Source organism: Truncatella angustata (assembly GCF_020726525.1).
Source record: "Truncatella angustata strain MPI-SDFR-AT-0073 chromosome Unknown BKA67scaffold_12, whole genome shotgun sequence".
NCBI lineage: Eukaryota > Fungi > Ascomycota > Sordariomycetes > Amphisphaeriales > Sporocadaceae > Truncatella > Truncatella angustata.
Genome location: NW_025763392.1, coordinates 367,393 through 388,873, shown reverse-complemented (window position 1 = coordinate 388,873; position 21,481 = coordinate 367,393). Strand labels below are relative to the sequence as shown.

The following is a 21,481-nucleotide window of genomic DNA, read 5'->3' as shown; positions in this document are numbered from 1 at the left end:
CAGTACACACACACACCCGCTACAAGCTCAAGCTCAAGGTCCGCGGCTCACGGCTCACGGCTCACAGCTGACAGCTACGGTTACAGAGCACCCTTAAGGTTGTATTCCATTCAAGTATCCGTACACAAGGTGCCTTTGATCGGCATAACTCAAGCCTAAGGAAAAGGCAGAACCGAATTTTGACGACGCTCGTGCCCCCCGAATTTCTAATCCCCGGATTTCGGACGGGCACCCTTCAAGCAAAAATCACTTTTCAATGATGCGCCCGTTTGCAAACAGATCACACCACGACTGAGAAAACTTCAACCACCTACCCAAAATGGCGCCCCAAAAGGGTGGTCAGGCCACCAAACAGCAGAAGCAGCAGCAGCAGCAGCAGCAACTACAATACCAGCAGTCTGCTGGCGCTGGCAACGTGAAGAAGCCAGTCGCCAACAACGCAACTGCAACTGCCACTGCCACTGCCACTCGTCCTGCTGTCGTGCCTGCCATACCTCTGCCCATGATGCACCGCCAGGCAAGCAGCAACGTTAGAGGAAATGGGAATGCAAATGCAAATGCAAACGCAAATACGAACACGTCCGCAAACAGCAAACCTGTCGTCGCCGTCTCGTCGAATGGTTACCCCGTGGCCTCGCTCGAAGCCGCTCTCATCGACCACCAGGCGACTGGCCATGACCACGCAATGGCTCGCAACAAAAAGCGACGCAGCAAGCACAAGCATGAGGTCAAGACCGCAAACGGTACTCATGTGGAGAAGCCCGAAGACAGCGAAACCGCCACAGCCAACCGCGACAACGAGAACGACAACGACAACGAAACCGACCGCAACAGAAACACCAACAGAAACAGCAACAGCAACGTCAAGCAGCACCACGATAAACAGCATCCCCTCAAAAACGGCATAGACAAAAAACTCTCTGCCGGTGGCGTGGCTGCTATCGCTAACGGTGTCACCAACATCACCTTTGGCGATAATGTTCGCGACCCCAATGCACCATCCCCTCTGGTTTCGGCTCAAGTTTCGACTACTCCCTCGCTTGCCGGCGACGTCGAGTCCATTGCAGGCTCTTCCGCCGTGACTGGACCTCATAATGGTAAGACGTCTCCCTCAAATACCAAGAATTCCTCAGCGCCACCCAACCGCAACCCCCCACCTCGCCTATATACCCGTTCCGGTTCCCATCATGATTCTCAGGAAGGAAGCTGACTCTCTTTTCTTCTCCTTCTAGGTGTCGCCCCCAACGCCACGTCTGTCCCAGTCCTGCAGCCCGAGCCTGCAGTTCATACCAACAATCTGACCACCCTCGACACTGGCCGACCGCATGCTCACGCCGACGAGGCCATCGTGCACCCTGTCCCGAGCCTTGCCGCCCAGCATCCCCCCGCCCCGCACCACGTTCGTCATGATGCTAATGGTGTTGTGTTTGGAGGTGCTCCCACTCCCACGTCCGATTCTCATACGCCTTCGCCATCCGCCGGTGCATTCATGCCACCGCCGCCTCGCCATGCCGTGAATGGTATTGTTAACAACAGCCGTAAGCTCGGTCATACTAATGGTCATCGCATCCACCATGGACATGCTGACAGCCACGGCACCAACTTTGGTGGTCCCGCCACACCATTCCGTCCTGCTCATGAACATGTGACCAGCATGGATTCCTACGGCAATGTGCCTGCTGCTGTCTCGATTCACCGCGCCGCCCTCGACGGTTACCCTCCGAATGCCGCCCAGTACGAACCTCCCACGCCTCACAGCTTCCACGGTTCTCAGACGTCCGGTGACTTCAACGGCTTCGACAACATGGCATCTTTCCACCCCAACGGACTTGGAGGCTTTGATCATGACCATAGGAACGGTCGCTCTCACGGCGCACCGCACATGCAGTCGTTCTTACCTCCCCCGCCTGCCCGCCGTTCGAGCTTTGAAGACGAGGTCATGGACAGTGTCATCTACTTCCAGAACCAATTCAACTCGGCTGAGCTGGCTGACTGTACTTTGGAGCTTAAATACCCCGACGGTTATTGCCACCCCGTCAAGATTCATGCTCACAAGCTCATCCTCGCTCGCAGCCCCGCGCTCAAGCATTCCATCATGATCGCCAGGGCTGCTGACCCGGGCTCCCACGTTATCACCCTCAATGCCAACGACCACTACCTGAGATCCGACGCCTGGTTCACTGCTGTCCAACGCCTCTACCTGCACCCGCTCTTCAGTCCTCCGCCGTCTGGAAACGGTGCCGACTTTGCCGGTAGTAACATGGACCAGTTCCGATTCTGTCTCGGTTACGCTGCTGCAGGCCATCTGCTCGAGATGGGAGACGTTTTGCTCCGCGGCTTGCAGGTCGCTGCAAGCATGGTCAACTGGCACACTATTGAGGAGGCACTTGGTTTTGCATTCGACGGCGCAGCCCAGCGCCACTACATTGGAGATGATGGACATGACTACTTTGACATCGATTTCACCTACGGCCGTGATACTAGGATTCTTATGGCATCAATTACGAGTTTTATCGTCAACTGTTTCCCGCCCAACTTCGAGCTCGATACTACCGTCGTCAGCCCCCCTCTTTTCGCACGCATCCCACCCAGTGCCTCTGATCATTTCCCGTCGACCAAATCGGCCCCCGCTATCGCCCGGGGCACATCCACTCGCAAGGCATCCAAGGGCAATCGCCTGTCAGTCATCAAGTTTGGCGATCTTCCTACGGCCTTTCCCGAGGAAGAGACCAGCGCTGCCCCTCGTGAACCCGCCAAGTGTTCTCCCCAGCTTTCTCGAATTCTCCTCAACCTTCCCTTTGAGGACCTCCGTTATATATTGGCCACGGAGAGCGCTACTCCTCAGGGATGGAATACAGCCCAGGATCGGTTCCACGCGTTGACTACTGTCGTTGCCGAACGCGAAGCTCGACGTTTGCGTGCCGTCGAAGCTGTCCGTGCTCATGCTGTTTCTGGTGCCCGTGAAATCCAGCACCGCCTGTCTGCACCGCGACGCTACGATATCGTTGATGCCTGGGATGTGCTCAACTGGCAGGAAGAGGTGGTCCAGCCAAATGGAGCCGGGGTCCCTTCCCTCATCCGCAAGTGGGTCCCGCAGTTTGGCGTTCCTGCTGAGCTTGTTCAGACGAGCCCTCCGTACGACCAGAACTACCAAGAGTCAATGGTTTAGGATCCCAACGGGGATCTCCTCGTACAACTTCACGACTTGATGATGGCTACCGGATTTGCGGATGATGTTCCATAGTCTATGGACGTGGTGTCACGGCGAATGGCGGTTTCTTGAGTTTTCTGCATTGCGTAGCATAACGGCTCACTGGCATCCTTCATCCTCTCCCCCCCTTTTTTTTTTCTCTCGACACAGATTCTTGCTCAAATTCGAAGCTTGAGATCTGGTTCGGTAGCATTGCGTTAGGAGCGATCAGGTGTTCTCGATACCATATCCCGAACATAGTTTGCAACAACCATCAAGTCAACAATCAAACGACTTGGTCAGGCAAAACATGACCACGGATGGGAATGAAAAGTTCTAGAGCGATCATGGTTGAGGATGGAAAGCATTAGGCTACACAAAATACCCCTTCACACTTGTAGCCTTTTCACAAAATATCCCCCATTTTGGTATGGTTCGATGATTTATTGAACTTGAATGCTTTGGGAGTTTTCAGGTCAGGAAGGCTTTGGTAGATATGACGCGAACCGAATGTCGGCAACGATGTTTTGGCACGACTGATGATTGGAAGGAAGCCTTGGGATTGGCGTCACAATTATTTACGACGGTCAGGATGGGCATGATGATCTTCGTTTGCTGTAGAGGCGGCGAGGATGGGGTTGTGGATAGATGAGACATGACAAGTCAGCCGTAAAATGGCGACTGGGAAATGCACAAGCCCCACGGTTAGAGCGGCTATAAATAAAAGGCATTTGTACCATCATTTCATGGCTATTCATTATTCGTGCCACAACTCAGCTTCGCGTGGAGGTGAGCTTCATGGTGAAGTTGGACGCTGGTGTTGCGATCCCGCCGTGTGGCACTTGTAAGACTTGTTCTTTAAAGTAGTTGCACGCCCGCTCGGGAAATCAAAGTCAGAGTTTATCGGACCATAGAATCCGAAAGTATAATGTCTTCTCGGTTGTCAAAATTCCACACCATCTATCAAGTCCCCACAACTATGGAACCATCCTAATCAAATCAACGGCTTGATGAAATCACTTGTGAAACGAGTCAAGAGTGAGACGCACAATTGACACCGAATGGACCTAGACCATCCATCCTGGTCGTTTCTAATTATTTTATTGCCGCATTGAGAGTGTTCTTCCGAGAGAAGGGGGGGGGCAGGTATGGATCTCCCCTGGTCCGGATTCGAGCCGGTATACATGCTTGCTGCCTGCCGACTTTCGCGGGCGTGGGGGACCCACCGCCCCGAATGCATGATGCGTAGCGCCTTGAAGCGGGTCCTGCTTTGCGGCCTCCCCCCCTTCTTTCGTCCGCCCCGGGGAGGCGCTGGGTTGCTTGTTGTTCTCGTGTGCGTACCACGTTCGAAGGGCCGAAGACCGCCGAGGTGTAGATACCCCGTGACCGTGATCTGAGAAGCCACGAGGACGGTTTGGGTTGCCCGTGGCTGCGATTTGGGTTGTTACGGACCTTGTTGGTCGTTGGGACAGAATCTAGGTCCCTTGGTGGCATATGAGGGACCGATACCTCGTGATTGGTAATGGTGCCTTGATAATTGCTGGCTTTGTTGAGTTTCGAGTTACGAAGAGGCATGTCAGAGAATGCTGCTAGAAGAAAATGTACAATCTCTTTTCGGTCAGTGTTGCGAATTGGAAGAAGTAGGTCGAAGCGCGGCAAAGCTGTCTACGTGTAATGAGGAACTGTTGATTTTAGGACAACTAGGCGGCCAACGAATGGAAAGTATTATTAAAGGACAGAGGGCGTTGTCCGAGATCCTTATCAATATTTGCATAATTCAAAAGCCTTACTTTGTGGCGTCTGGCATTTGACATCTACAATTTTGCCTTGACCTGCCCACTGCCTAACTCCTCCTCGGCCCTTCTTCTCTTCCTCCGCCACCCCTCGATCTTGTGGCTCACCATGGCTGGCCAGATCTCCTTCCACTCCTGTCTGAACGGCTCCAGGGCCCTCCCAGTGGTACCTTCAGCTGGTTCTCCAGCGACACCTCGCAGGAACTCGAAGTACTCCTCGTAGTTGGGGGCTATCGAGTAGTAGTCCTTGCCTCCCTTCTTCTCGGCAACGCGGGCGCGCTCCCATTCAAGTTGGTCGGGGACAGAAGGCAGAGCACGCGCCCGCCCGGCGAGATGCCGAGCCACGGCCACGGCCTGATATTCGTACACGCGGAAAGTGAAGCCGCCGCCGAGCTGCGATGTTGTGTTAGAATAATGTAGCAACGTCAAGTCATCTCGCTTCTTCGCCTTGCACCAAATTGAGATGGTAAGAACTCACCATTCCGACAAAAGTCAACGAAGGATCCTCGATATCCCACGTATGCTGCCAGACGCCCGGCAGTCTGCGGTAGGCCTTCTGCACGCGCTCCTGCACATGCGGCAGGAACGGGTAGCTGAAGGAATAGCCGGTCCCAAAGACGAGGTGGTCCACACCGTCGAGGTGCGTGCCGTCCACGAAGTGGACGCGGCCGGCCTCGGCGTCCAGGCGGCTGATCTGCTTCCTCAGCGCGATGGCGGGGTGGTTGAAGGGCTCCCACCCAAATGCCGGGATGGGGTCGCCCCTGATTGATGCGTAGACGGGCTTCTGCGCCGTGTCGAGGATCTCGTGGATGATCTCGTGCGAGGAGACCGATGCGCCCACGACTACCACGCGCTGTGTCTGAACGTTAGTCTCCGGGCCGCGAGACAGACGTGTCTGGTGGAGGAAGACTTACCTTGCCCGCGAACTGCTTGGGGCTCTTGAAGTGCTTGCTGTGCCTGTTCGTGGAAACGAGTCAGTCTCCGTACTACATCGTCGACGTCAAACGCCATAGGGGATTCGTCTCGCGGGTGCTTAAGACGAACAATGCGGCAGACGCAGCTCATGCGGTCATCCGGGGCACTCACACGACACTTCCCGGGAACTTGCGATCCCACTCCAACAGCCCGTCTACTTCCGGAAACCAGGGGACGTTGTAATGGCCCGTCGCGACCACCAGAGCATCGAACCTCTCGCGCCACCAGTAGTTCCGGCCGTTGCTCTCCTTCCGCAGCGTCAGGACCCACTCGCCGCCCTCCTTGGCGGCGCGCTCCACCGTGGTGTTGAGCTCGAGCAGCCCCTCGTGCCCGTTGGACTTGAAGATGCCCTCGACCCAGTCCCTGATGGTGGCGTGGTGGCGGAAGGGGGCGCCGGGCCCGTACTCGGCCAGCGTCCTGGGGGACAGGGTGCCGGGGAAGGGGTAGGAGGAGTACGCCATGATCTCGGGCGTGATGTTGCTGTGCAGGTTCTCGTGGATGGCCGTGTCGGAGAAGCGGTGCTGGTGGCCGTTCACCTCCTCCGACACCGCGGTCACGGCGGGGAGCTGCGCGGGGACGGCGACGGCCCTGTCCGCCGTGCCGGCGAGGACCTCGCCCAGCGAGGGGATGGACGCCGGCAGGTGCGGCGTGTGAACCCAGGTCCCGCCGATGCCCGCGCGCCGGTCGAAGACCCGGATCGTGTCGAAGGCTTGCTCCTTCACCAGAGCGTCTGTGGCGATTGCGCCGGCCGGGCCGGCGCCGATGACTGCCACGCGGCGGTGTGCTGGTGCCATTATGCTTCGCTGTGTAGGCTGGCCTGGGTGTCTATATGGCTGGCTGCAACAGGCAACTCCGGGCAATTGGGCTGGAGGGTGTTGGCCGCAAGTGATGGCGATGCCGATACGATGACGGGACGGCCCTCATATACAATGTCGCATATCACGCATTTGCGTATTCCCGAAGTCGCACAGGGATAAGGTAGTGTGATGACGCCAGATCTGCTGCGAGCACGTATGGCTCCTCCTCGGTAGCCATGCAGGGGAAGGGATAGCCGTGGATGGATATCAGTGGGCCGCGCCCAGTGAGTTGTGACTCTTGGAGCAAGTTCGAATACCGTGGCACATGTATACTTGCTATTGTGCATGGCAATAGTTTGGGGGTCCGCACCGTGACAGTGACATGGAGCCGGAGAATGGACCACACGCGGAAAGCTGAGCATGAGTTATGCTCTATGCCAAGAACCAGCGCTGTTATCGTTATACCGCCCGGGCAATGTCAGGCGCGTGCCCCGCTACCGACCGGCGCGGATGATCACGCAATTAGGTGTCATCGCACGCAAACCCGCCAATACGAGAACAGGTCTGGTGTGTGTTCAGTGACCTATCAGTATTTTCATGTTTCGTTTCGTAAACGGAGTAGACATGGATTGATCAGATTAAAACACTATGGGTTGGGTATCATGCATCAACTTATGGCAACAACTTCGAGGGCAAGCTCTCACTGCCTCTATACGGCGCCAATGAGATAGGGATTTCACCACTATAGCCCACATCACCCTGAGCCTTCTGCAGCGCTGCGGCAGTTTTGCCAACCAGCTTTGCAATCCAGCGGTCATTTATGAGACCGCCGACCATGGCCTTTTTCATACCGCGATTCGTACTCTGATGCAGCTCCTTCGCAAGCTCTTTGATTGAGCTATTGTATGTACCATCTTTGAGGTTCTGTCGAATGTTCCTAGCCATCATCTTGAAACCTGCAACGTCTTTCATACCAGGTTTGGCTTTTGTAGATGTATCGGACGCCAGTGTATTGATGCTTTCGGTTTCGGATGCAGTATCCGAAATCGGCGAAGTCGGAGCGTCGTCGATATTGGCTATGGTAGAAAATGCACTGTTTTCAGCCTTTTGTTCAACGTCCGCGAGATCTTTCTCTAGTTCGATAATCTTTGTGGCTTTAACAAGTGCAGCGATAAAATTCAGTAATGTCTGATCGAAGGCAGCGGGTAAACTGGCGTGTACGCTCATAGAAATAGCTGACTCGTCCTTCTGTATCTTCTCAAGGTCCTTCTCGGCCTGGACAGCTTGTGGGATTCCATCCGCTTCCGTAACTTCAATCTCAAATTCTTCCTTTTCGGCCCGAGTTGGTCTGGGTGGCAGAAGGTGTTCATGATGCGGCAACAGGTACGAAGGAATCGTAAAAGTTGCATCAGCACCTCCAAGGCGGACAACTTGTGTGATCTTGTTGAATTCCTGCGTGTTGCGATATGCCATGACATCTTTGAATCGTAGATATGCGATAATGTCGTAAGCCGTGGTCAGAGGGACCGATCCAAGGCCGTCTACATCGGTAAGCTGCACACAAAATGTAGCATCTGTTAGCCAGGTAGAGACTCTTCGATGAAGCCTCCGAAGCTCGGCACTCTTGTCAAGGTAATGCCTGAACACTTCCTGTTGGAGGAGTTCGGACACCCACTGGCCAGAGCCCGCTGCATTGATCGAGGCGATGCTGATGGGGTGGAAATAACTCAGCGGCGCGAGCAGGAGTCTTAGCAGAAAGGGGAGTCTGTGCATGAAGCGGCGCACGTGCGGTGGTGACAGTGTTTGGAGAGTAGTAACACGAACAGACCGTGAAGGCGCATGAGCAATTGATGGCATGCTGTGCAGCTCTGCAGAGATAGCAGCGCGGATATCTTTGTCGAACTTAAGTTTGGGCTCCAGATTCGCGGCAGCCTTGGAACGGGCTTCTTGACGCGATTGATAGATGGGACTGGTAGTCCGAATGTCGGTCAAGCGCTGACGATACTCTTTATCTGCCAGCTCGTCATCCGGGGACAGCTTCGTGACACCGTCGAACCCATCTTGTGCCGACGAATCTCTCATAAAGCTAGCGCCGCCAGTCAGAGATTCTCTAAGCTTCGGGCGGTCCCTGAAGCCTTCTGAGCCCACGGTGGCGGCGCGCAGCAATGGAGTGTCACCAAGGAAGGCGCTGTCCACGCTGGCATTGTCATCGATGAGATCATTGTCGACGTCGCCCAACGTCATCTCGAACTTTCCACCTTTGACATTTGCGTATACGTCGCCTATGTCAATGTGCCGAAACAGTTTTACCGTGACTTCATCGACACATAACGCCAGCTCAATGTCATTGGTGATTTTGATCCCTGCAGACGTCGGTCAACCTCCCGAAACAATCAAACATGCTTATGCAACATACCGACTTCTATACCATGCGCGACTATAGTCAGGGTAGAGAGACTTATTGTGACGCCCCTGATGACAAACAGTCCGTTGACCTCAGTGTCGATTTCCAGGGCGGGAAGGTTGAATAGGGCTAATTGGTCACGTATGAAATATGAGATAAAATGCGGATCTTTGCCGAGTGCTTTTCTGAGGCATTTGCGACAGAGGCTTGCCACGGCCGGGAACTGGGCCACGCTGGTGAAGAAAACGACGGGATAGATGAAAGCGATGAAAAGTCCATTTAGTAGCCATGATGTTGAGCAGATGGCATAGGTTAGGTTGAGCGTGGAGAGCAGCGTCCATAGCGGCATGGATGGCAGGATCCTCTTGGAATCGCTACCACTGGCGTGCAGAAGGAGCAGAGTTTCAACAGCTGCACCTGATAATACCCAACGACGGGCCCACGGTACTATCGCGACAAACACCGCCAGTAGGGCTGTCGCTACCAATGTGGTCGTGTAGCCAGCGCTAGTGCGCCTTGGCTCCTTGTCCTGGGATAGGGAAGACGCAACAGGTTTTCTAGGTATCATTATTGGGTTCGGCGCCATGACGAGTGCGTTTGCGGGCTGATACCCGGTCGTGTAGGTTGGAGTTGTTCAGCACCGGCGCTCAGGACATTGTTGCGGCTGGGAAGAGGCCCAGGAAATAAACGAAGGGCCATATTGTGGTGTCGCGGCACGACAAACACGGAACGATTGATCGTTGATGAGGCGCTTCAATGATGACGTATGTAGGGGCTGGATTGAATGGCCTGCCGTGCGGATTACCTACTCCGTAGGGTTGCCGTGCCTACATAGTTGGTGTAATTAGAGGCTAGCGCTCTGTTTGTTCTAGACTTCAGCTCTCATCTCTACAGAATACTCCCGCTGAAATCACGAACCACGTGGATCTGTTCTGTGTCATCTACCTAACCTAGCCATCACTCTCCAAAATCAAGCTTACTGTGACACTGCGTTGACGACAGCCAATGTGATGGTTCACTACATGAGACCATTTTAAGCTGGGAGAAAGAAAAAAAAAAAAAAAAAAAAAAAAAGGGCAAAAGCCTGCTTTGGCTGAAATCCAGATTGGTCTTTTGCGCTACGGAGCTCATCTATGCACGTACTTTGAGGACTCCGAGTCTGTAGAAAGTTGTGCATTGCGGTCTGCCTTTCGCTCGTCACAGCGCTTCACGGTGCCTTGGACTTGATTTGAGCTCGCACCCGTTACACAAATGATTTCTTTCCTCTTCTGCCAAAACTGTAGTGTCATGATCTAGGACTGACGTCATCCATCATTTGGGGTAGCGAGCTCTTTCAGCACGCGACGCCGCCTAGCCTGCACCATTTTAGCCACTCCAATGATCCCCCCTCCTGTGAAAATTGTCGCTCCCACCCACGCCCACGATGCCCCGTACCCGTGTTTATCCTGGAGCGCACCGCTTATTGGTGAGCCAAACAGTAACGCTACGGACATGACAGTGAACGCCATTCCGAAGCGCGTGCCCAGGACCCTCATGTCTTGCGTAAGTTGCACGAAGATCGTTGGCTGCAGTGCGAAGAAGGACCCCGTGAAGAAGCCGTAGAGAGCGGAAACAGCAAACACAGTCACGGCCGTCTTCGCACCCAGCAGTCCAAGTCCGCACGCTGCAAGCGCAGCACTGGTTCCGACAATCATACTCAACGCTCCAAACCGCTGAGCAAGCAGCCCAGGAATGATGCGCCCGGGAATCGAAGCAATGTTCATGGCCGTCACAATGTAGAAGGCCGCGTCAGAGGACGTTATAGCGAGCTCGATCGCATAGCTCTGCACGTAGAAGAAAGGTGTGTACATGCCCAGAAACACTGTGAAGCAGCCCAGCACGAAAAGCACATATGGCCAGTCTGTCAGAGAAGCACAGTCAATGAACCGCCGCCGGCGATTAGTCGACTCTGGGATACGGATGACAAGGTTTGCCGTTCCCAGCAAAACGAGGATGATGAGACCAATAGCTCGGACGGTCCACCCAAAACCAACTGAAGGCAGCAAGTTGCGGATCAATATTGGATATATCACTCTATGGGTCACGGTCAGTAGATACCCTCGATTGTGAGTAGAAACAGATCATACCCGCCGAGTCCACTCCCGCTCGCCGCGACAGCATTCGCAAGAGGTAACTTTGTTGTAAACCAGAGAGATGGGATGGCGACACTCAAGATGGCAAGGCAGCCACACCCAACGCCTATGCACAGACCTTGGGCAAGAATCAAATGCCACAGCTGACTGGAAAAGCTTTGGGCAATGGTCCCAGCAACAATCAGAAATGATCCGGACAGCAAAAGATATCTTGCATAGCCTGCATCGTAGACTGGGCCTGCGAGAAATCCTAGGAATACCAATAAAAAGCTTTGAAGAGATCCGATCGTTGACACCTGAAAATGAGTGCTAGACGTCAGGAGGGCTGTCTCGTAGTATGCCTGAAAGCTTCCGTAGCTGGATAACAGTCCTATCAAAGTAAGCCAGCCTCCTCTATCCCGAGCACTCGTCTACTAACCCCAAGTGTTGAAGTATATACAGAAGGCCCCCAGAACTTGGAGCCATGCCTGTGCACCGGCATTTGGAATGCTTCTCACAACTGCCATGGCTGCTGCGTCTATATCTGACTTGAAAGCAACCCAGTATCTACCTGTTTGTTGTGGGCCAAGCACCGATATGCTTTCGAGGGCAATGTGCCTGCTCAAGAATGGCCCACCGACTGGAGGTCTGACGCGTTAAATTGCTGTTTGCTGTCCTGATTATCAAGCTTAGAAGAGACTGACACTCGAACCATTATTCTTTTACAATGCTGAAATTAGAACAGGCTGACTCTTGGGCTAGGGCGGAAGTGTTTCCGCGCTGCATATGCCGTTCCCTGCAACCGATGAAGGTGTGCTCAACATTAGTCGAACAGAATCAGCAACTTTGCAGTGCAGACCTGTGAATTGATAAGGGTCGTCGTGCATGATGCATCGAAGGACTGCCGAGGGCAATTTCAATTTACTTGGCAGACGGAATTTACTTGGCAAACGGAGAGACCTTCGGTTGCACTCGAACTTTGCAAGCCAGCCGAATGCCGATATGTCAATTCTACAACTGAAAAAGCCCCGACAAGCTTAGCCCCGGGGTCTATCTCCACTGCTTAACCTTAAGCGGGAATCGCACGACGCTCAATCTACATATTACATAGTGCAGTATGTATGAAGTCCCCTGAAAACACTCTTGTGTGCAAGATCCATCCGTTTCGCTCGCAGATCCCTGCACAGAGTAGGATTGTGTAGTTGCAAGGCTTGATTACAGGTTTTAGATCTCGTATTCATTGTACTAAAGTAGATATAGTTTCGCGAAATTCTTCGAAGATCGTCGGTCGGCTCCGTTAGATCTCGATACAGTTTTCCTCACTATCTTACATAGTACAAGTAAATCATCCCTACGCCGTATGTATATCACCACTGGCGCTAACGATGTCCAGAACTCGCAAGACAATCCCTGGATTTGGCTATTCACTGGGTACCAGGTACCTGGTCAACATGGGTCTCTTTGCATTGTTGCATTCGTCAGTGTCGACGCAGTGCATTTGCCAACTAACTTAGAGTGTGTCCTCACAGAGTTGGACTTGTCGCAAAGATGCTCGACATGTAGTGGTCAGCGTCAGCCTCGGCACCCACAAAGCCGATGTACATATCTGGTCGCACAACTACGACAAACGCATCTCCATAGGTGACATGTGCCGACCGGAATTGCAGGATCGCATCTTCATCAACACCGCGCTGCTTACTCAGACTTCCGTCTTCTAACGCAACAACAGTATGATAATCTGCCACATCCTTGAAGAGGTGCTTAGGGGAATGGTTGTTGCCCACTTGTAGGATCAAAAACCTGCCGTAGCGAGTAATGGAGTAAAGCCGTTGAGGCTGTTCGGACCCTAACTCAAACAAGTCTAGGTCAGGGCAACGCTTTCCAGCCGTCCAGATACCCTTTGCGGATGCTCTTATCAAAACGGATCCTGCTCCGTCGTACGAGACACCCATGCCTAGTTAAAAGAACGAGTCAGTTGCCAGTGGAGATGAACGGGTTGACCCGCGAATGACGGACTTACCAGTAATGTATCCAGCATTCTTCTCAATGGTTGCAACATATTCTTGTGCGCTGCGCATGGTATCCCGGACTAGTCTTGCCGCAACGTTGATCACATCCTGGGCTACAGCCCGACGTTCGGTATCATAGCTCTGGATCAGCTGTGTCGCCCCATCCGGATGGCGGATTGCCGTGGCAATTCGCCAGCCGATACCAAACGCATCTGCAATTCCGGTATTCAGACCCTGGCCCCCGTTGACTGAATGAACATGGGCGGCATCCCCTGCTAAAATAACCCGACCGGTGCCTTCTTTGGAAACAAAAGACGAAGCTATTCTCTCTTTGACTGAGATAACGTAGGATTTGTCAGCTTCTCATCACGATCACGCCTGGATATCTTGCTCACTCACCCTCGAAGGTACTGAACCATTCCGTCTTCACAAAATCGATACGATGTGGAGTCATATGCTCTCGGATGGAGTCCTCAGCTTTGCTCTGCGTGATCTCGCCATCCAACAAGACATAAAATCGCGCCATACCTCGCTCGCGCGGGATCCACGAGACTCGGGACTGGCCCTTCAACTGGAATGTGATGATTTCCGAACACTCGGGAAAGTCCGTGTCAATGAAGGTATCCAGAACAGCCCACACCATTTCCGGCTTTGTCCCCTTGAAGGAAATGCCAAGCCCACCACGAACATGGGATCTAGCTCCATCAGCTGCGATGGCATACTTGCCATGGAATACCCGACCAGCATTTGTGGTTACCGTAACGCTTTGTTCATCCTCCTGTACCGCTACTACCTTCTCCTTGTAGTATACCGGAGTGTCCAAAAGGCTCAGAAAGGCGGCTTCCACATCAGGTTGACCAATCATGAGGAAGCATTTGTGCAAACAATGCTCAAGGCTGGTCCACCAGTGACTTTGCCTCGACTTGAAGACCCCATCTCCAAAGGTAGAGCTGGCTGCGAATGTTTAGCCCTGATACTAGGCGTTGTGGCATCTAACTTACTGTTGCATTCAATACCTTTCGAGCGAAGGGACTCTAGGACGCCCACAACCTCTAGATACTGCTGTGTACGAGCATTTAGAGCATCTGCTCTTCCTAGTTCAAGGGACGATGGCTTCTCATCTGCAACTATTAGTACTGCGGTATTGGATGCGCCAGAAAATAAGACATACCAATAATGCGGACGGAGAGGCCCTGCTGCCTTGCCAGTACGGCAGAAAGGAGTCCAGTCGGACCACCTGCTCCTGTCAGCATTGTTATGGGCTCAGACGACTTGCTACTCACCTCCAATGACAACCAAGTCAACGAACTCGACGTCCGGTGGCGTTGGCGAAGTAAGGCTGCCCATCTTCTAAAACTCAAGGTCTCAAAAGAGGAAAGGCATGCACTCTCTAAAGAAAGTGTGGCTGGTCTACTTCTTCGCGATTTAATAAACTTGCCCGTGATCGAAAGTTAAGGACGTCCTGAAGTCTCGCCCAAGGTCTGTAGATTGAGGAGATAGACACAATGCTGGTCAACATGAAAGGACTTATTCGTCACGACTTAAAGCGACGTCCACCAAGCAGTATGCAACGGATCGTCCGAGATACCCCACAAAAGTTCCCCCTCGGGCACAAGTGTATGTCCCGGTCATGGCTGGTTCACACCATCCACACATATCGCCTTGCCCGATGTGGGATGTGTGTTAAACGTTACATTGGTCCCTACCTGCATCAAATATACAAGGACCACTGCCACCCTCCTAGTCGGGCTCCGCATGGGATGGATTGGGCGTTTTAGTTAATTCCGCTATTGCTCGAGGCATGAATCTCCCTATCAGTGCTTAGCAAGTATCGCCGCTTGCTGACACGATAGTTGCAAATCATAATTCCGCAAGACGGAATGCGGTGTCTGATATCATCTGTCGTACCATTTCCGCATCGATGGCCGTCTAGATCTGCAAGTCTCGTTTCAACATCTCGCACTGCATCTGTACTTGGACCCCGGCGTAAGCTGACTCGATGAGGTTTCCTTTGAATGCATGACAAAGAGCCTCAGTCGTTGTACCGAACTAGGATATTCATCCTTGAGGCGGGGCCTGGAACACCTTGAGTGTAACAACAGGCAATATCAATTTTCATCTAAAATCGCGCAGACAAATATGTAGTGGCAATTCCAGGTCTTTATGAGATCCTGCAAGCCAAGCCGTTACGTGCCAAACGATCGTCGCCCTTGTCACGGCCTTAAATTGGAGTTTAGCCTAAGCTACGATTTCTTTGTTATAGGAGGCAAATTCATCCATGGTTCATTCTTTCGAAGTACTGGTGACATTCATTCAAGAAACGACTGTTATGATAATTCGCCATTGTCACACCGCCACAACTCAAATATCCAGCTTTGGACTTATGCTTGGTTCTATCTGAGGCGTCGTATGTCGGAACCCAGATCACTCTCACGTCATATGAGAGAGAGATTAACGCAGTTCTGTTACTACAGTCGGTCTCATTCCGCGTTATCACAGAACATCCCACACCAGAGTGTTTGAACCGGGATGGTAGTGCTTGAAGAAAACGCCAAGCCACGCCCCCGCCATAACAGTCAGATACTTCTATTTTCTTCGTACGACGCAACGACTTGTCACACGGGCAACCCTCGCGGACAGAGCTTCGGACATAAAAAAGGTGGTTGTTCCAGATAATCTGGTGAGCAAGTTTGAAATAAAACAGAACAACTTCGCTTGGGAGGGAACTCAACAAACCTTATAGACACAATGTCGACCACTACCATATCGACCACTGCCGAGCAGCTGTCGGTTGCCAACGCTGCTATACCTGATCATGTAAACTTGGACGCGTCTCACATCAAGACCGCCGTGCGCATCCTTGGCATTATCGAAAGATATGCCCTACCACACAAGGCTGGCCCTCTAACCAAAGCCAACGAAGACACTAAATTTCTAAGTCAAATCGCTGCCAAGGTTGCTGACAGGCGACCGATTGAGATGTGCCTTCCTGCGTTCCCGTTCAAGTCCCCAAACAACAGTACGAAGGTTCTAGGACGTCTTCCAGACAAGGCGGAAGAGTTCGCATTGGCGCACCTCAATGGACTTTGTTGTGCGATTGAGGACGAGTACAATCCAGGAGCCAAGCTCATGATTATTTCAGATGGCCTCGTGTACAATGGTATGTAAAGAAACCCCTGAACTCTAGATCCGCGCTTTATTAAAACCTTCTCAGATCTCCTGGGTGTTCCAGACAGTGATGTTTGGGCATATGGCGAAGCTCTGCGGGCACTCAGCCTAAGCAAAGGTTTTAAGCACATTGAATTCTCGCGACTAAAGGACTTGGTGAATATTGGCGTGCCCAATGAGATGGACCAGATCGTCTACGCCGCTAATGCCACGAACTTTCGGGTTGCTCTCTTGTCTCAGTTCAGTAACCCCGACTTCGATGCGTCGCTCAAGATCCGCGAGGACGAGGACACGTGTATGACATATCGTGGCTACATCAGGTTTTTATCAACAGATCTCCAAGATGTGTATCCCGTTGGAAAGGATCGAACCAAGTCACAGTTCAAGAGAGGGGTTGAGTATGTCGCAAAGCAGATGCTCTTCCGTGGTGACGTAAGATTTCGGTTCACCCCCGGCTCCCCTCGCCATGCTAACCAAATAACGATTTAGGCGTTTGCTCGTGCTGCAAAGAATACCTTTTCAGACCGCATCAGACTCTCAATTCATCCATCGAACGGCGAGAACAAGATTTCTATCAGCCCTCTGCCAACTGATACTTCTTTCACAACTCCTTGGCACTGCAGCATTGCCATCCGAATAGATGGCACCGTCACTAGCGGTCATCGTGCATTGTTCGATGCCGACGACAAATTCGAGCTCGTTTATGAAAGCGGTCGACCAAGTTTCTACAGAGAGAAGACAGATTTGCTATCCTGGGGAGACCAGCATGGTGGAATCATGTGTGAGCCCATTTACCCTGCAGGCCTCCTCATCAGACCAGCGGCTGGTGCTGGCGCGCTGTCGATCGAAGAGGTTGATGGACCCAAAGTTCGGGCTCTCGCTGAAAGAAACTCTCCGGTAATCATTCGAGACTTCTCGAAGACCAGGGATCGGGATCTGTTCGTGAAGAAGTCACACGAACTAGGGGCACCCACAGGATGGAAGTTTGGTCTGGTCCTCGAAGTGAAAGACCGGGGTGCTGATACACGCGGCTTGAATAATGTGCTCTCGGCGGAATGGATGCCGTTCCACTACGATGGTTTGTTTAAGACTGAAAAAAGAGTGCTAGTGGACGGCAGTGAGGAAGTCATCTCAACGCCACCGAGGTGAGTACAGTCGGTGGAAGATGAAAATTGCAGGAATGCAAGCTAACAAGCGTCAGATTCCAGTTCTTTACGGGAGTCACTTCATCACCAAAAGATACGGGCTTCACTCTTTTCTCCTCGTCGACACTTGTATTCAAGTATCTTCCACGCGAATTACAGCTGGAGTATCTACGTGATCTGACATGGTCTGTCTCCACTTCATCATTCAACGCCACGGTGCTCCGCGGTCTGCCTTTGGTCGTCAACCATCCGGAAACAGGCCGCCCATGCCTCCGTTTCCACGAACCATGGCCAGAGTCCAAGACCAAATTCGAGGCAACCAATGTTGAGATCGAGAATCCCGGCGAACACAGCGATAGCGCAACGATATGCGGTACTCTCACTGATCTTCTACACGACAGGCGGATAGCATATTATCATGCCTGGGAGAAGGGTGACCTGGTGATAAGCGATAACATCTTGGCGATGCATACCAGGAGCGACTTCACAGCAGGATGCGACAGAGAACTTTGGAGGATTAATTTTGATTAAAAGAAACGTTTGCGTCTAATCACTAGTAATGCTCCTTACAGAGAGCTATGGCATGTATACAACCCAATTGATCACTTCTAGCAAATTCCCCATCAACCCATAGTTTTATTGTGCATAACATGAAAGCTGGTCTGTCGAGCCTCCCCGACAGTGAAGAGCTACCGCCTATCTCTAAGCCGTAGACTGGAATGTGAGGTTGATCTCGACAGCACCAGCGGAGGCAGTGCCGCTTAGGGCGACTGAGTCATCGTTCTCCGGAACTTCACTGGCGTACCAAACCGGGCCGCCAGTTGGCGACCCACCAATGTTGGCAATAAGGTCATATGCGGTCCGCTTCAAGTTAGGTGAGTTAGCAAGGCTCCTGAAAGTGCACGTGGTATAGCAGATGACTTACACCCTGGAAGACGTGGGTTCCGACCCAGGCCGTGGACCAAGTCACCGTTGTGGTCGTGACGATGTCGGAGGAATTTAGGATGTAGAAGCCGTCAGGGCCACCGAGGCCACCCTGACCGTTGCCGCCAACGGAGGCGCATCTCCCCTGGTTCACAGTCCACTGTCCGGCGGCATCGATGCAGCCAGTAGGCTCAGTGTCGCCACGAATGCTGACGGCGATGGTACCCGAGCCACCAGGAGGATATATGGAGAGCTGGCCGGCGACGAGTGGTGCCAGGGCCAGGAGACGGGGAAGATTGGTGAACTGCATATTGTCTGATACTTGGTGGTACGAAATAATTGCTGGATAATCAGGTGAAAAGGCTGCGTGTTTATTCGAGAAATGACCGGAGGCATGGGCGTACTTATATGTCACCTGGTCGGTTCATTTTCACCATGATTCCGTCCCATCTCAGAGTTCCTCCTGATTTGCACGGTTTTATTTTTCATCATATCGGCACGACGGGACGATCTTCCACCCTCGACATCGATCACATTACAAGCTCTACGTGAAGTGATCAAGCAACAACGACGCAAGGTATCGTAATGGCGTGAATAACCACCTCACCGAAGTTCACCGACAATTCCGGCACGAACGAACACGACCATGTGGTGGAACAAGCATTCTCGTAAGCTGCAAGCCACGCTACAAGGTACAACAGAATATTGGCAGAGATTGCATGGATCCCTGGAATCTTACTGGCCTGCCTTACATGTTATCCCGATATCCGTGCTTCCGCGGCTTACCGAACGCCGGGTTCACACCTGTAAGCGAGAAGGAGCGCGCCGCGTCGCTTAAGCAACGTGAGCCCAATCAAGCTACCGGTAGGCGAGCTTTCGAATTTTGAGCTGGTTGTTGGAAACTGATTTGTTCCCAATAGCTTGGATCCGTCCTGTCAGACGATGCCGTATGTTACCATGTTTATTAAAGAAGTAGAGTTACAATGGACGGTGCATTGTTGCAGTATAAGTACGAGCAGATGATCGTATTGCTCCAAGTACCCACTTCATTACGTACTTGCTGACATCTTGATGGCGTTGAAAAGCGCGACGCTCATCTTAACAACGCCTCCTTTCCACGTTGATGAGCAAAATGACTAGGCCAATAGGGTGAGCCAAATCCGCATTATTCGGTGCAAAGCCACACTCGGTATTCAAGGGCCGGAAGCCGAAGCGTTGGGAACGCCCTGTTGACCGACATATTTGCGGCGTAGAGTCAGCTTATGGCGTGTGAGTAGATTAGCAATCACGAATAAGCGTGAATGAGTAAGTTTTGTTGAGCAAGCCATATCGTTGGACACTCTGGTGATCACAAGTCCAATACATATACGTACTTCTTATAGCTTTATTATAGAATACCTCGTCTAAGAGGTATCACAGGCTCCCACAGATCATTTTTGTTGTTATTCAGTTGTTAATTGCGAACTATGTCTAATCAAATGTGATATTGGGCAAATAACATGTACGTAATAGAACTTGGCGGTATTATTAATTGTGACAAGCCTATAGCTCTCGAACAATTCAGAAACATCTAGCACTACTTGCCAGATCTTCTGGCGATATTTCGATCTGCACCTTTTTGGAAATCGACTCTGATCTTCCTTTTGCGTATCTCTATTGCTTAAGACTTCCTTCACGGAAGTATACGCATATAACGCTCTTTCTCTGATCTATTGTGTTATCGTGTTACTAGAGATACTATGCCCGGAATAATAAAAATGTTTGTCTTACCACTTCCAAGATGCCCCCTATGCCAAATATATGAAATATTCGCCGTCTTTAACCGTGAAGCAAGAAAGAGGTGGCATGCTCGGCATTTTGGTGATCCTGAAGCGCCGGAGACCTATTAAACTCGGCCTTAGAATTTCTCTCAGAAGTCTAGTCGCGATTCCTATTGGTTGAACTAAGATACTACAAAATTTATTAATGTAAAGGAAATAGGAAAAAGGAAACAAAATGACTCTCCTAGATTGTCGTTAACTATGCTATGGATAATAGGGCACATTGGCAATCTGCCTACCGAGCCTTTCCCAATCAAATTCTTGTTCGATGATGATAGCAGACTACTATACCACTGGTGACTTGAGGCAAGATTATCCTCTCCATACATGAATGAAAGGTTTCATCTTAAAGTATTAGAATGGTATTTTGATCCAAACTGTTAGACCAGAAATGTAATTCGAGAGATCTAGTTATCGTGTTTTTACGGCACCCCCGCGCTAACGACGAATCAAAACTTAGCATTCCGCTCCTTGTCCCACTTGTCATACACGGACCCGTAGTCTAAGGTTAGTCGGGAAGTCTTGCTCTTACGGGCCGGTTTGTGTTACGTCGTCCTTCTATAATAGTGTGACGCTATAGATTGTTACACCAAACAAACCAATAATGGCACCGTCTTTAACGATGGGTTCCTCCATACACTCTAAGCCACTATTGCCAGGCCGAGCACAAAAGACACAAAATGCACTCAATTATCGAGCTCTATCTACGCAGGGGGCGTGTGTCCAAAGGGATGGGATTGCAACGAATCGGAAATGTACACACAGCGTGGTTTATGATGAAGGGAGTGATGGGACGGGGCAGGGGACGTTGAAGTGGATATGCACAATGATTACGGATCCGTACGCCTTCAGGGGCTTTAATTGGTGGGGGATGTCTACATATTATCAATATTTCCGGCCCCTCCATTGAACTTTATCATTTATATATTATTGTTTTCAAGTTGTCTTTTCTGATATTCCAAGTTCAGTACAAAATTTAATTCCAAACATACTCTGCTATAAATTTTGCAATTTTCTTTTATCATTTTTCAATAATATCCGCGACTCGGGCGCAACTCGGGACCAATCAATCCATTCGGGACCGAACTCTTAGAGCAATCCGCGCGTCTCCTTCCGAAGCTCTACAGTAACACAGCTTCTCTTCG

The 21,481-nt window shown here is 51.7% G+C and overlaps 7 protein-coding genes across 7 annotated transcripts; 2 read left to right on the top strand and 5 right to left on the bottom strand.

The window, feature by feature from the left end:
* Positions 1–319: 319 nt before the first annotated feature.
* Positions 320–3,169, top strand: BKA67DRAFT_542011 (uncharacterized protein; the record flags this gene model as incomplete). The annotated part of the gene is made up of 2 exons (XM_046101029.1): positions 320–1,097; positions 1,233–3,169. The coding sequence occupies 2 exons, from the start codon at positions 320–322 to the stop codon at positions 3,167–3,169; spliced, it is 2,715 nt and encodes a 904-aa protein (XP_045951539.1).
* Positions 3,170–5,004: 1,835 nt separating this feature from the next.
* Positions 5,005–6,752, bottom strand: BKA67DRAFT_542010 (uncharacterized protein; the record flags this gene model as incomplete). Its single annotated transcript, XM_046101028.1, has 4 exons — positions 5,005–5,376; positions 5,462–5,836; positions 5,898–5,940; positions 6,070–6,752. 4 exons carry the CDS (start codon positions 6,750–6,752, stop codon positions 5,005–5,007), a joined length of 1,473 nt encoding a protein of 490 aa, XP_045951538.1.
* A 675-nt stretch (positions 6,753–7,427) lies between these two features.
* BKA67DRAFT_527690 (uncharacterized protein) lies at positions 7,428–9,727 on the bottom strand (the record flags this gene model as incomplete). Its single annotated transcript, XM_046098885.1, has 2 exons — positions 7,428–9,118; positions 9,172–9,727. The coding sequence occupies 2 exons, from the start codon at positions 9,725–9,727 to the stop codon at positions 7,428–7,430; spliced, it is 2,247 nt and encodes a 748-aa protein (XP_045951537.1).
* A 389-nt stretch (positions 9,728–10,116) lies between these two features.
* BKA67DRAFT_595953 (major facilitator superfamily domain-containing protein) lies at positions 10,117–11,797 on the bottom strand (the record flags this gene model as incomplete). Its single annotated transcript, XM_046105242.1, has 4 exons — positions 10,117–10,197; positions 10,521–11,232; positions 11,286–11,661; positions 11,710–11,797. The coding sequence occupies 4 exons, from the start codon at positions 11,795–11,797 to the stop codon at positions 10,117–10,119; spliced, it is 1,257 nt and encodes a 418-aa protein (XP_045951536.1).
* Positions 11,798–12,793: 996 nt separating this feature from the next.
* On the bottom strand, positions 12,794–14,626 carry BKA67DRAFT_664864 (FAD binding domain-containing protein; the record flags this gene model as incomplete). Its single annotated transcript, XM_046108462.1, has 6 exons — positions 12,794–13,224; positions 13,291–13,614; positions 13,679–14,233; positions 14,281–14,400; positions 14,451–14,516; positions 14,563–14,626. The coding sequence occupies 6 exons, from the start codon at positions 14,624–14,626 to the stop codon at positions 12,794–12,796; spliced, it is 1,560 nt and encodes a 519-aa protein (XP_045951535.1).
* Positions 14,627–16,027: 1,401 nt separating this feature from the next.
* BKA67DRAFT_664863 (putative pyoverdine/dityrosine biosynthesis protein) lies at positions 16,028–18,123 on the top strand (the record flags this gene model as incomplete). The annotated part of the gene is made up of 4 exons (XM_046108461.1): positions 16,028–16,439; positions 16,494–16,879; positions 16,937–17,592; positions 17,649–18,123. The coding sequence occupies 4 exons, from the start codon at positions 16,028–16,030 to the stop codon at positions 18,121–18,123; spliced, it is 1,929 nt and encodes a 642-aa protein (XP_045951534.1).
* Positions 18,124–18,294: 171 nt separating this feature from the next.
* Positions 18,295–18,826, bottom strand: BKA67DRAFT_542005 (uncharacterized protein; the record flags this gene model as incomplete). The annotated part of the gene is made up of 2 exons (XM_046101027.1): positions 18,295–18,456; positions 18,518–18,826. 2 exons carry the CDS (start codon positions 18,824–18,826, stop codon positions 18,295–18,297), a joined length of 471 nt encoding a protein of 156 aa, XP_045951533.1.
* Positions 18,827–21,481: the final 2,655 nt, after the last annotated feature.